General features: G+C 43.5%; 1 protein-coding gene across 1 annotated transcript in view; it reads right to left on the bottom strand.

Annotated features, from left to right (window-relative positions):
* The window catches only part of RASGEF1B (RasGEF domain family member 1B), an 83,923-nt gene that overhangs the window by 21,214 nt on the left and 47,677 nt on the right, over nucleotides 1-15,032 (bottom strand). Inside the window, exons 7-10 of the mRNA XM_085641244.1 lie at nucleotides 14,149-14,244; nucleotides 13,439-13,541; nucleotides 6,906-6,985; nucleotides 5,038-5,133 (exon numbers count right to left, since the gene is read on the bottom strand). Of these exons, the coding sequence (XP_085497370.1) occupies nucleotides 5,038-5,133; nucleotides 6,906-6,985; nucleotides 13,439-13,541; nucleotides 14,149-14,244 (375 nt within the window). The remainder of the gene's footprint in view (nucleotides 1-5,037; nucleotides 5,134-6,905; nucleotides 6,986-13,438; nucleotides 13,542-14,148; nucleotides 14,245-15,032) is intronic.

Here is a 15,032-nt window from a genome sequence, read left to right as displayed (position 1 = left end):
GCCTTGAATTTTATCTTCACCCTTTTTCCCCGAAAAAAAGTGATGAACTTTGGTGGTCAGTGCAAGAGTGGATCTGCCTTGGGGCACAGTGTGGGCATCAAAGAAACGATGTAGGTGGGGCAATTCTAAAGTATGCATGCACTTAAAGAATTCTTTTTAAAAGGCATTCTGACTGTAGGAATTGTTTGCCCCCAGTATATTGCAGGGGGGTCTGAAACATCATGGGAATTAATGCTCTCTTTTCTCTTTCATTGACAAAAGAAATATTTTCATAATGTGTGTGGTGAACCAAGAGTTGATAGTCTAACTATCTCATATATAAGTGGTGTGACAGCACACAAGGCGGGAGTGTCACTATGCAGTCGCCTATCCCTCACCGATTGTAATTATGCTGCGATTCTTTGTCAAATGCAGTGTATCAACAAAGGAATAAATAAAATATGGTACCTTAAGCTCCAATGTTCTTTCTAAGGGGCTGCAGACTGAAGGGGTCTTTTAACAAATTGCCTGGCTTTAACAATTAGAATAGTGGTCAGGGGCTAGCAATAAGAAAACAAGACGGTGGTTCAGACTACCACCACCTTCAAGCAACTTAGGGCGAGGCCATACTTCCCCTGCAAGATAAGGAGAAATGGTCTTCTCAAAACAGTCAAAGTGTAGAAGATTGTTGGTATCTTTTTAAAGACTGAAAATTGATTTAAGAGGGCAAATTGGTTGCAATGATATCACAGTGATCGCAAACCTGATCTATGTAGGAGATTATAGATGAAAAAGGATGTTGTGCAGAACAGGCGTCACAAGTTCCTGATTCCGATTTCCTCGGATGACCTTGGTGGTTCTTTACCTTAATCAAGAAACTTTTCATGAAATAACAAACATGATCTTTGTGGCTACTGACTTCTTGCAACTGCACATAATTGTCTTTAGCCAAGACACTATTCCTGAATGAGGTCTAGCACCAGCAAAGTGAATGACTGACTCAGTTGGAGGGAAGTGAGGTGTGTGGAACAAGGAAGTGAAATGGTCTTGTCTTTGCTTTTCTGTAACAATGGTCAATGAATGGTGCATTCAGAGAGTTATAACAACATACAGTTATAGACTATACAGATATGGTCACTTACCTGCTTACACGCCTCAATTATAAGCCTCAATCATCAGGTTAAAATGCATGATGAGGAGGAAAGGACACTATCTAATCTCATTGAATGACTGCAAGCTCTATAATGCCAATATTGTGTGAACACGCCTGCGCTGTCACTAGCTCCTCCACACCTCGCTTCAGTGTGGCAACTTGACCCCAATTCAGGTGCGTCTGTGAGAGCCTAGAGGATCCTTAAATAATAGCTACAGACTGCTTTGGAAACATCAAGTGCTCTTCTACTGAGTGTAGTGTACATGGTTCTCTATACAAGGAGAACCAGGAGCTATTTAAGCAGGTCCTGCACATGTACTCCCAAACACAGACTGGTTTATCTGACTGGTGTGCAGTTCTCAAGTGTGGGTGGGAGTGTTCAGGTCTGTGAAGACGTGCCCTCACACACCTGAAGGATGTCATGCTTCATCATTGGGCCTGCTCCTCGTCTGGCCGGTGTTGCAATGCCCGACGGGCACCCGCAAAGGGGCTCCTTAGTGGAGATATTTTTTTGATAAAGCCGTTCGGTACACAAGGGCATGTGGACTAGGTAGTGGAGTGCAGAACAGTGTCTTAAAATAGGTCTAGGGCAACCCTATTGCCTAAATTGTATTCCTAGGGTGCACCAACCTAACTAAAAGCAGGAAGCCCTAACTGGATACAATGGTCCTAAAGGGCATGTGTGGTGTAAAAGGTCGACATGTTTCTTGCCTGTAGTAGCCCGTAATGGGTCTTGTGGCAATTCGTCAGGACCAAAAGTTATTAGAGAAAGTATCTCAACTCTCACACTACCGCAATGCTGGTTCTGAAAATGGTGAGATATAGTAGTTACCAGCTTTGCATGTGAACACCAGGTCCAATTCACCTAGTGTTCTGTGACCTGAAAGAGTGATAATAAAAAGTTTTGAACATGTGAGGCAGAATCCCCGTGGCGCTTGGTTGTCAAAATTAACCCGGTGTGAATCAGGCAGCAGCAAGACAGTGTACATGGACCTGGACACGCCTGTCTTTTGGTGTTATTTAAGAACCTCATACCATCAGTTAAATAATGGGTCTTTGAAGACACAAACTATTTCTCAAAAATCCTATGACTCATTTAAAGCTTTAATCTCTAAAAGGGGAACACGCAGAAGGATATTTTTCACTAAGTGGTAGGTGCCTGAAAGAAGGATGTCAACCTTGGGGATTGTCATTTAGGTCAATGGATGCTCACTGGTGCTTGCAAACATAAGACAAGGAATGGATTTAAAATGCTCATGGAACGGAAGCTGTCAGGTCTGTAGAACATCAACAATGTACCCAAGATCGTACACCAAAGGTACAAAAATTATATCTATATATATTATTGTCAAGAGCAGACACCTGGTAGCCTGTAAGGTCTCAAATTCTTAATGTCTACGTAGATGAATATTTATCAATATGATTAGGGCGAAACTTGAAGAGCGACAATTTCTGGAAGGGACCCAAAGCAAACATCTTATTGTGCAGCACAGTCAAGACGGTGAATCTTGTTGTCATCTTCCAAACAGTAGAAGCTGCGGCTTACAAAGCGCACACGCTTCATTACAGCGTGTTTGAATAACACATTATTTAAGAGTTGGGCTCTTTCCCCTGCATACAGAATTGCGCTAATGAATGCACTTGCCCTTTACTGAAAGTCAAACTTTGTATCTTAATTCTGAATAATTCATGTAGAAATAGGCGGCCAGCTACTGGATTCACAGCATGATTTCAGGGCACGCTGCGGACAAAATCTCTAGACGAAGAAAGAAACGTGAAAAAAGAAAAATACGTGGTCCGACCTTCTCGGAATGCATGCGTTCATAGTGAATCGAAGTGTACAAAACTAGCTGTCAATGGGCCCCAGAGATATAAACTCCATCAGATTAATCTGTAGGTATAAGCCCAAAGCCAATGTCAAACTTGCACTGGCCGTCACCAAGTGTACAGTTTGATTGTTTTCGCTAAAGGTACAAAATGTATGGTTTTATGTCCACTAATCCTAAAGCATGGGATAGTCACTGAATGATGTTCGCCCATTTGTGCTGTCTCTCCCTAATGGGCATGCCTATTAATGTATTTTTAAATTTTTTTTTTTTTTAAATCTATTAATATCTGTAATAATATAATTTTGCATTATGTGTGTTGACTTCAGTTAAGGTTTATATCAATACATTTGGTGTAAATATCCAAGCCTGCTCTGTGGCACAAGATGGGGTTTAGGATCTCACCTTTAGATACCCAGCCCACTGGGACACAGATGAACGAGCTCATCAACGAAGCTGGTGGAGGGAATATTTTTCGAACAGAACTATGACTTGCCAACACTGCAGTAAACAACTCTCTATTTCCACATTTCTCTAAATTGAGCAACAGAGTACAGTACTTTGCTATACATGATTGACAGCTTTGCAATGCATCACTTACACATCCGTGTGTCCTATAAGCCATCAGAAAAGATTCAGTTGGGAGACTCGTGATTTTTAAAGCCACAAAAAGGATGCAATTTAGCTTTCTCCTGCCTGAAATTGCCCCCACTTCAAATAAATCCCACCTATTCTTTTTTTCACACTGTCCCTCTTTCCAAATGGTGGCGCGTTTGGGGTGCACTACAATGTCATATCCAGGTCAGAAGCCCCACAAAGACACACGTGTGCACTGGAGGATATACGTGTCATAGCCAGAAAACTATTACATCCATAAATGGACACTGCAGCATCTTGAAGCCACCGAGTACATATCACACAAATACAACATACTGAACAAATAGCCAGAAACCATACCAGCCTGGTTAGCATAAAAACACTGGATTACAATAAACTGACTATATTCCCCAAAAATGAACAGTTTAATAATCAGGTTAGAAGCCAAAGCATTCTAAAGAGTGGATTCACATGTGCATCATTTCTAGTCTAATCACAAACTTCACAATGTGTACATTACACTGGAAAAAGTCCATAAAGCGGCTGTTGTAGCAACCATCCAGAGAATGGAGAATTGCATACAATAATACATACAATATTTCTTCACAGGAAAGAGGAAGCCAAAATGTGAATCTTGTATAGAGTTTGAAAATCTGCGCTATGAAAGTTAGATCCCAGAATAAGATATGTGGAATGAATGAACTGTTATGTAAAGCGCACGGCTACTCAAGAGTGTCCTGGTGCTAGAGATCAAATGAGGATATTAAAAATGTTACAGAATATTTGAGTATAAAAGTGATGCAGACACCATCTCCAAATGTGCCTTTTATGCAGGTTTCACTACCTCTTTCTGCCCCACCGCAGTCTCCACATCTGTGCATGCGTCTGTAAGCTTGGATTGTGGTTTGCACGCTTCTTCTTTAACTCAACACAAATGTAATCCAGCATGTGATTGTTCATCATCTTAGTTCCTCGCAAAAATATCCTGTCGATATTAGCCCCCCTTGTGTTAGGCATCGCTTAAGTACCGCAAAAAAAAAAGTTTGCGTGGAACCTGCAAATTTCTGCACACACCCAGGATTCACTTCATTTAATATATGGCTGTATCCACAGAATGCACCAGAAAAAGGATCCTTCTCAATTGTTCTTTAAACAACTCAAGCACATTCAAGCAAAAAAATAAAAGGGTTTTTGCCAAATAAATGCACAAGCATTGCATCATTGCTTAAATAAAGCCTACTCTGAATATACCCTGAATTCCTCGACAGGCGGGCAGATGGAGAACAGTGTTGACCAGTCATTTGTTTTGCTAATTTTACAGAGAGCATAATGCTTGCCATCCACATTCCAAATATGGTCATTTGATTCCATTATACTTAGGAGTTTAATCACATTTGGGGAACGAAATATGGAGACAGGAAATGTTTCATGATACACTATTTTTCCTTGATGCACACTTAACCAGTAAGGCATGGAACATACCTTCTCTCGATTGCTGTGCGCAGTCAGGGATCGTTGGGCCGCCCCACGCAGGGCCGTCCTGTAGTTGTAGAAGTTACTGGAGGGATCCATCTGATGCTACAGGAAGAGAAAACAAGCAACAGTGAAGAAGGACTACAGACAAACAAGCGCCGTACAATGATAAATACTAGAAGTCTAACAGGCTAGCCACTGGGAGGCCCCTTCTTTGGATGTGGAGAGGACCTTCCGTGTGGTAATTCAACAAATGTGGCGCTAAAGTAGAACACCCATGATTTCAATAAAAAGGTCAATTCTGCAAGATTAATTTTCAAGTTAATTTTCTCATGTAGAATAGATGTCTTCCTAAAAACCTGGATGATTCTCACAATCAGCGGATTCTGCAATCTATGCATTTGTGGCCTCTGGAAATGGGTGACTTGTTCAGCTGAAGCCTACTAAGAATAATCTGTGCGGGGAGTTTACTTGTAACCGCAATGGCAGGGCGCGGTTTAATATGTCCAACTTCGTTATACACTGATCGCTGGGCTAGTTGCTAAATTCGGAGCCCCTTTCCAACATATTTGGTGATGCAAGAAGTGATACGATAGGAGCATTTCCGAACTATAGCACACATCACTTTAAAAAAAGTTTTATGATCAGCTTTGTCCAGCAATACCACAAATGATTAGCTACATTTACCACAGCCTTTGACATAGAAAACAAAAGGCAGCCAAGCAATACAGAGGATTGGCCCCGGGGATGGCCAGGAATGCATGACGCGACCCACTGAGGAAGAATACATGGATTGGTTAGCATGCAATTGATACCCCACAGTATATCATATGGCTGGTTGCCTGACAAACTGGGTTCGATCTTGTGACAGGAAGGTGAGCTAAAGAGAAAAGTCAATCAGGATTAGCACAGAATATATGCTAGTTAGTGTCTCCGGAGTGACTATGTACTTCCTTGCGTTAATTTATTGAGATGTGGAAGTGGCAGAGCATCGACTGACTACTAGTTTAACTGAAAAACACAATTTGTTTCCCCGAGTTCAGGTCACAATAAACTAATACAGCCTTCTCTAACAAGTAGTTCCTGAGCTACTGGTAGCTCTCCAACTAACAGGAAGTAGCTCTTCTGTGTGCAGACCAGCCTTCTAAATTAGAAGCTTTTGCTTGGCTGAATTAATATATGGATACCAAAAATTGGAGAGCATATTTGACTTTCAAAATTTGTGCATATTCAGATCTCATAAGCTGATGTTTGGAGAAATATAGCTTATTTTCAAAATATATTTAAAGCCGATATTGGAGTGATAAATCATGTGGTTTCTGGCAGACTTATTACTAATGTCATAACATTGGTGCCACAGACATTGCAGCTATGACTGTCATGCATTTTAAGTGCAGAGGCATGCAGAACTCAAAGCTTTTATTAACATTGCTTCTGGCAACCCTGCCTGCTGCACGGAGGTGATCACTGCTGGTAGTCTTGCTTAGGATGGCCATCAATGTAATCTTGTCTGATGTTGTCACTATTGCAACACTAATATTAGCAGCTCAGGATGATTTTCACTAAACATAAGTAGCTCTTGTTACAGAAAAGGTTGGAGACCCCTGAACGAATACACTGTGCTTTGCAACCAAAGACGCTTACAACTAGAAATAAAGAAATCTCAGTTGAGCAACCTCCGAGGCAGTCATTTTGCCAGATAACAGGACACAAAGCAGTAGTCTTCAAACTTCTTCATGCAAAACCCTCCTCAGATCCCTCTACATAAAATTAATGAGTCAGGTCCCCAAAAGGGATATAGCATTCTTCCACAATTATGGCAAATGGGAAATCCTGGCCTGGCCCAACAAATATTTCGCAACAATAGCAAGGCATACCTCTAGAATGTCAAACTTGGCCGTTTTGACTTTGGCCCATGTTTTCTTCAGACGGGAGACTGGGCTCATGTTCATTCCAGCTGCAAAACAAGCAGGCAATAAAATGAACTATGGAAACAATGAAAATGCTCTAAAGGAGTCATCCTGTGTGTACAGATCACACATACATATTGAAAACAAACAACGTAAATGGCCTTCAGTCTTCCGGACCCAAGGTCATCAAACGCACCAGGTTCGCACATACATTCTTTTGTGGACATTATTACACATCAATATGCTGCACATATGACATTAATGACATTACCCCTTCAATTGTGTGACTATAGTCCTGCATCCCTGTAGCTGCCATTGCGTGACACACAGGCAGCAAATACCCTACGGCCACCTTTGTAAGCAAGGAAGCACAGGAGAAGAAGAATGCGGCTAGAAGGCATGTGTCACTGTTATGTTTCTGAAACTCAACAAGTGAAGCAGCACACCCTACAGTCTCGTGAATGGCCCACGTTTCTGCAGGTGAGTGACTGTGGCGAATGAAGGGGTAGACCAAGAGGAGCCCCTGGGATTTGTCCCTCAGTGGAATATGAGGGGTGGCTGGAACTGCACAAGTCAATGCATCAGAAGGCGGTCACATTTCACATTTCCATTCCACTGGGAGTAGGCACCGATATTTGCAATCTAAAAGTTGCCAATGCCAAACCCGATGACACCAGCGACGTCTACTGGACTGCAATGTAATTACATATCTAGTCCCCGGCGAAAAATCTGCCAAAAAGCCAACTTGGCAGAATACAACTCTTCTTTATATATGTAATTGATCAGACCAGTAACAGTACTACTTAGGATCAGAACAGCTATACCACTGTAGTGTCCATACAAGCTCATAGACCTATGGTGGTGTAAATTATTTAAAAACAACAGCCGAAACGACCAAAGTTGTGGCTTTTTCTAAGAGAAATATTGAAGATTCATGATATCTAAAGTAGAATGCCTACAAAAAACTACAAACATTTGTAAAATTCTTTTAAAAGAAGACTCAGCTGGAGACCCTAAGATCTGTAACACAAAAGTAAAAGTTATAGCGAATGAGAATTCTTTACGCTGTTTTTTTCAGGTCATTGGTGCAAACATATTAATTAATCCCTTGCAGACAGCTATTAAGGACAAGCATTGGCATAGCCAATAGGTCTCGCCTTTGGGACCTTATAAATGTTTAGTTATCCAACACAATATCCTTGGTGCAACAACATCAAGTGTTGCATGGCTAAGCACTGATACGGTCCCAAAGGCGAGACCTCGTAGGGACGTAGGTAGAAATATATATACATAGAAGAAAGCAAATTAGCCATTGCATCTTTCTGTTTTTTCGTTTAAAGAAGGTATATTTTCAAAGGGGCACTGATTATTTTTGTTTCTGAAACGGGGGCAGAAGGCCGAATACGTTTGGGAACCTCTGGCACCCATTACAATAGCATCCGTGTTGTTCTTCCACTTAGCATGTGAGCCAAGGCCCACAACACCACATTGGTGACCAGGCAGTCTGGACCCAGCCTACAGCTGCATCTCTGGTATGACATAGCCCAGCATGCTATGCCCCTACCTGGTGAGGTGCCCGTTTGCCACCCATGCAAGCCTGCCACCATCAGTTCTGACGAGAGGAAAGGGGAGGGGAGCAGCGCCCTCCCAATGAGTGTGCCAGGTATGCAAACCTCCAGCGCGGCCCCCATGGTAGGAGGATCGTTCGGGCACGGCAACCTGTAGTGAGCCAGGATGCTGGCACCCACTCAGAAAGAAAATGAGAGTGGGCCCACTGTGCGCACTTAACCCATGACTGCAGAGTGAAGGGTGAGATCGTCCTGGAGGCTCCAGGCCCATGCCTTCTACACGGTCGGAGGACAGCAGCATTACTGAAAAATAACTCTGTACAGCACCCCGCACAAACTCACAGAGTGTGGGTAGCAGCGGGAAGGGCCCCTCACTCACGTCCTGTGCTGCAGAGGAGACCACGGCTGTGAAGGAGAGTTGAGACCGGTATGGAAAGTGCTGCATGCCCTCTAGTGATCCCCTGCCACCAAAGTATGCTTCCAGAAAGCCGCCTGTGAAATAAAAAACTTACTGATCCCCTCAACGCCTGAATGCAGAGTAGCCAGAAGTGAATATAACGGCCCGGTGACCTCCCCCAACCCCACCACACCTACTCAGGCCAGGAGAGTGGTCAATAGCGAAGCCCGACTCTTTTTACAGTAACCAGGTTCAGCATTGTAACCCACTACTAGTGCTGAGAGAACTGTGTGCCCCCTGGTGGCAGGCAGCCACTACTGCAGGAGATGAGAAGACTGTATTGCCCTCCGGAGGCCCATAAACTCCAGTGAAGCACAAGTCCAGCCAGGCGGGGACTGTGTCACAGCACAAAAGAAGCCAGTATTGAGCCCGAGAGAGAGGAGACCTGAGTGCAGAGAGGCGAAAGGGAAGTGGTGCTGAAGTTTGGCCCATGCACTGGGTTGGAGACCCAACAGGAGTAGACGCCAGCTACTGCCTACCTCGAGGTTACCAGGGCTCAAGCAGCAAACCTGATATGGGTGCAAGGAATGGTCAGCGCCCTCTGGGGGCTGCCTGCTGATATCACGGGGAGGAAAGGGGGCTGACTCCCAAGGAAATCCGACTGCACCAGCCGTGCAGAAAAGGAGGAGAACGCTACCGCTGAAGAAAAGTGTGCTCAGACCAGATGAGACACCCATTCTCCGAGGGCTAGGACCAGCAGAACTGCCGAAGTCTGTGTGCTCCCAGCCAGAGAGTGTTATGTGTGGTGGGCTGCACCACCACTCTTGTAGTGGCAGGGGTGTATCATCGTGAACTCCCACCCAAGGCGATTATGTGGGATAGGACAGCGGAGGGAGGAGCGGAGAAAAGTGAAAGTAATAAAGGATACGGGAGCTACACCTCGTGGTCAGATCCGAACTATCAATCCTACACGTGTATGCCTGTTTATTTGTATAGCGGCGCCGATGCCGTATGCTTTTCTCCCATACCTTCATCCGCCAATCGTCCGCTGCAGGTTCAAGGCATTTGGAGAACTCCGCGTGCTGCGTCCTGGAAGGCGTGATCATCGCCCGCCCGCCTGCACCGAGACACGCCACCCAGAGGTTGCTTCCCTTTTGCCAAGCAGTGCATCCGCTGGCAGCAGGAGTGGTGCACACTGTTACTGTGGCCGCGAGTACCAGCTCCGCCCCGCAACATGAGGCTCCCTCCTACACAGAGGTTCCCTGCAACGGCCCGACAACAGCGCTGGTGTAGCTGCAACCATGCCACTGAACCCACAGTAAGGCAAAGACGAGTGGTGCGCATGCACCACAGCGAGACATCTGGTTTCAATTATCGTGCACGCCTCGGAGCACGATAATTCAAACCAGATGGTGTCTGTGTGGGTAACCGCACGCAATAGGCCGTGGGCGGAGCAAAGGCGGGACACGCACCCGACTTTGCCCAATTGCGTGCTGTCCTTGTTAAAAAGACGCATGCAAAGGCCAATATCCTGGGACAAAAGCACAAGCGTGTGCGAGCGTGAGGTGATCTTTCTAAAAGCCCTTACATAAAGTTGAGCAGAGCAGCGCTGCGCTAGGCTCGACCTAAAATAATGCACAAATGTTACTGCATAGATTAGAATGTTTGCAGTTTTTGAGCAGAGGCGAGATCGAAGTAGTCAAAGAAAGTCTGTGGAGATTATGTCAGGTTCAACAAAACATCCGCGTTCTGGCAATGAGCCTTAAATCTGGCACCCTGGGAAATTAGTGTTAACGCAAAGGTTGCTGTGCAGCCTCCATGGCATTCACGTGCTCCTTTTTACCTGGGTTGACCAGTTTTTACATCTGACAATATGGAGGAGAGGCTCACTAAAGCTCACAATTTTGTAAATATATTCCTTTCTTTGGAAAAACCAGGCCTCAATGTATGATTCTAAATGAATGCGTGACTAAAGTGACTCGGAAGCAAAATAGGTTTTAGAATCCCTCCCCCCAAATTAGGGCAACATTTTTGATGATCTCAGAAAAATTCAATTGCAATGAGAATTAGAATAGGAAATATCTAGTCGATTGCTTAGGTGTTTTTTTTTGTTTTTTTTAACGGAAAAAAATGTAAAGCAACATTTCCAAAAGATCTAATTACACTTAAAGTAACTATTAATGGCTCTACCTCTCAAGTGCAACAATCATATACTAGATTAATGCTTTCTTGCACATCAGGAAATACAATATGGACTCTGGGTACAGCATGGTTGAATACCATTCGTTTAGACGTTTAGTCATATTTGTTAGGTTAAACTCAAACCTTGAGGCCAAGTTAACTTCGGTTCTTTTAAAGGTGATGAGAGTAAATATTGTACGGTGGCATCTAAGTGCACATTTCAACTCACATTAGCTGATTTTCATTTAATGGATCTCTTCCATCAGTGACAAACCCTCACAAGAACATAACATGTTCTTTATTTTGAAGAGTCAAAGTGGAGACAACACTGTGCCTTTCTTCTCTGCACTCTAGCTGCTGACACATCAAGTGGAGTACTGAACTGTGAGAGTTCTTCCAATCAAGATTGTTATAAAGAAAGAGCAATCTCTTATAAATTAGGGACTTAAAAAAAACAAAAAAAAAAACAAAAAGGGACAGATGTCACAAGTTGGACTCCTCTATTGCTGTACTACCCTACAGTCTCTTCCCCAGCACACAGCCCCAAACTTCCATTCTAATACAAACAATCACCACATTTAAAATGCTCAATTGCTATGGTGTTTGTTTATTGCCAGGTATGGTAAGGGCGGATTCGTGTTTACAGGAGCTGGATCATTACTACTGCAGTCTACGCCTTGTGCATTCGTAACTGAGTAATACGATCGACAAACAAATATTTTCCATTTCCTTTTCCTAGGCCATCTGTGCTTAAATGCCATGCCACACATGACCTTATGATCACATCTTCCATAAGGTCCTACTCCCAAGCAGTGTTTGCATGTGCTCATTTGCCAGTAGATATGTACTGCCAGACGGTGATCTAAAGGGGAATTCCTATCAAAATAAAATAGGAGTTCAAGAAAAAACACATTTATTCAGCTGGATATATTTGCAGGAGCACAGAGCGGTGCAATTTGTGCAAAGACGTGATTGGCAGGCAGATAAAGTCATGTAACAACTAACAACCAAATTCGGCGAAAAGCAGAAATAAATGTCCAAAGCTGCAATCCTGCTAACAGTCATAAGTTCTAATGATCATAAATCCATGAGATGCATCCAGCTCTCAAACCCATGCTAATAAACACTCTTTGTGGCAGCATGCAAACTGAGTTCAACTCTCATCCTTCGCGCCCTCCAAGAGACATTTTGTGACAAATTCCAAACCTGGAAAAGCAATACATGCTTCCCAATGCAGAGATTAAATATCCCAGAAACAGAGTTCCTACAAAAGGCCCTTGTTATTATTTCCCTGTATGCAAACATCTAATGTAAATAGACATTTTGTGTCCTAGGGTTTAATTCTGCAGTAGATCATGCCTCAGAAATTCTCAGCAACAATGCACTGGACTCTGAAGCTCACAGAACACTCCCAGATGTTAATGAATAATGACTTGGGAGACAGGACTCGGCAGCATCACTTCAATGGTAAAAAGCAGTACTTGTTTCCCAATAACAGATGGCCATAGCATACCTCTATGGTTCACAGCCTCCCACAGGATGGAGCAATGGAACATCATTCTATCCTGAACATCTCCCCGAAACGATGCATCAGTACTTTGGCTCTTAGTATCTTACTTATATACTTCGGTATAGGTAAAGGCTCCTAAACCTTGGCATGGATCCCAAGGAATATGTGAAAAGTACCAAACTGATGAACCCAATGTCTGCATGAACAGAACTACTCACTGCCTCTAGACTAAATGCCCCCTGTCCCACCAGCTCCGCCCACCCTAACCTAGGCCCGCCTCTACAAAAAAATAAAACAAGAACAACGATTTTATCATAATTTTTCTTTTCTGCTTTGCGAGCAATGGGGCAACGGTCCTCCGCCTTAACGGAGGAGCCGCCGCTATTAGGTTGTCAAATGAAAGCCTAAGGCTGGAAACACGGTATCCTGTTGACATGGAACTAACTGCATCCCCTCGTAAAGCACTTGCTATCACAGTCTGTTCGCAACCTGCAAATCACGAGTGTGAACAGTCAACAAAATGGCTCTGCTTTCGTTACTTTTGAGGCAAATAGATTATTTAGTTGTGGATATAGTAACATGTTAGTTTGCTAAAATATAATGAAACTGTGGCAGCATGTAAAACATACAAACACAATTTAATATTATTATTACAATACAATCCCCAGCATCCTCTTTCCGACAGGTCCCTGATAAGCTGATTTTGCTTTGGCACGACAAGCGCACAAGGTCTTTTCTTTCTGAAAGTCCCTCAGCACATTTTGATATTACACAGTTTCCTTGTGTCAGAAGTGATTTAGGTACTGGAGCTCTGAATGCAAATCCCCAGGCTGAAAGTACTTACAGATGATTGCCATTAGGGAATTAAAATTGCCGATGTTGAAACATTCCCGAGCGACATCAATGAAATATTCTATCATTCGTGCCCTGTGCTTCTTTTTCACCGGCTGCAGCAAAGAAAGAAAAACATTCATTACCTCATGTTTTCTAACTCTATCTAACGTCAGATTCAGAGCTGCATCCCCATCACAAAACAGTGAAACGACTGCATATCTGGGAGTTAACCATAGTGTCTCATTCCCCATAGGTGTTCTACTGTGCACCCCCTCTTGGAAAGGAATCTAACCAATTGCACTTCTGAATTCCACCCACCCTATTCACTTGAATGTCCAGGAAGACAGCTGGAAGCTAAGCCAATCCAACAGGGACCTAATGACCAATCAGATTGCCTTGCCAGCTGAAGTCCATTCCGATTGGCCATAGGCTAACAGTCTTTTGGTCTGAAAGATTCTCAAGCCTCAGCTAATTGGCCTCAATGTTTAGGGATATTTGATTAGCCATCAGTCTGTCAATCAGATTTCCTACAATTTTCAGGGGTCTTGAGGCTGTGAGGCCAATGGGCTTCTTTCTGTGTCCTCAACCATGGGTCCTATGTATTCCATACCATACTGCTCACACCAACTTCGTAAATAGTTACCTTTGCTTCCTTAAATAACATTTTATACCTTAGTTCTTTAGCATGCAGGCACTGCAAAGACAAAGAAACCTACTCACCATGCAGATTTCTGTTGCCACTAAATAGCTCAGTCGGTTGAACCACTCCACATAGGCTCCTAAGTTGCGGCTCTTCTTTCTGTCACCATAACAGCTCTAAGACAATTAAAAGGGACAGGAAAGAGATGAAAATAGGCCACATGTACATTTTCAATACTGCTTAATGTTGTTGGTGTTTACACAGTACAACATACTGCAGACGGTGTGCTGCGGTCTGCTGATGAATACCTTACCCCATGTCGGCAGTGCTACTCTAGACTGTCACCAATAAATGTTCATTGGTTTGGAAATGACAAGCAAGTTCTCCACCTCCTTGGGAAACTCCCCAATGGCAGAAGGTAAGGGGTCTACTATCTCCTTGCAAGTAAAATATGCAGGTGCGGAGTTGTGGGCACATAGTGTACTGTGAGGATAGCTACGTTGGTTGCCTACAAGGGCAAAACACTGCAAATGATGCAGCGCATAAGAATAATTTCTACAGAACAAAACAAAGTGTCTAAAAAAATAGCCAGTGTAGAAACCCTGTCAACAAGCATTGGCAAAGCTAATAAGTGTCGCCTTTGCAAGAGCTATTGGCTTTGCCAATGTGTTTTAGCCATGTTGCACACCAGCGTGGCTGCTGTTCATTATTACTTAATTTAGCAGAGTTCATTGGCGTAGACTGGAGGTGCGTGGCCTAGAGTGAAGTGGCATAGCGTGGAGTGACGTATAGTGGCATAGTATTGTAGAGTGGAGTAGAGTGTCTAAGATTGAAGTGGCATGGGGTGAAGTGGCATTGAGTGGAGTTAAGTAGAGTGTCATACAGCAGAGTGGCGCAAGGTGGCATTCAGTGGAGTAAAGTAGAGCACCCTAGAGTGGAAGGGAGTATAGTGGAGGGCATAGAG

Source organism: Triturus cristatus, chromosome 2_2, assembly GCF_964204655.1.
Source record: "Triturus cristatus chromosome 2_2, aTriCri1.1, whole genome shotgun sequence".
In the NCBI taxonomy this organism is placed as follows: Eukaryota; Metazoa; Chordata; class Amphibia; order Caudata; family Salamandridae; genus Triturus; species Triturus cristatus.
Note: the sequence above shows the minus strand (reverse complement) of the source record. Positions and strands in the feature narration are given on the sequence as shown.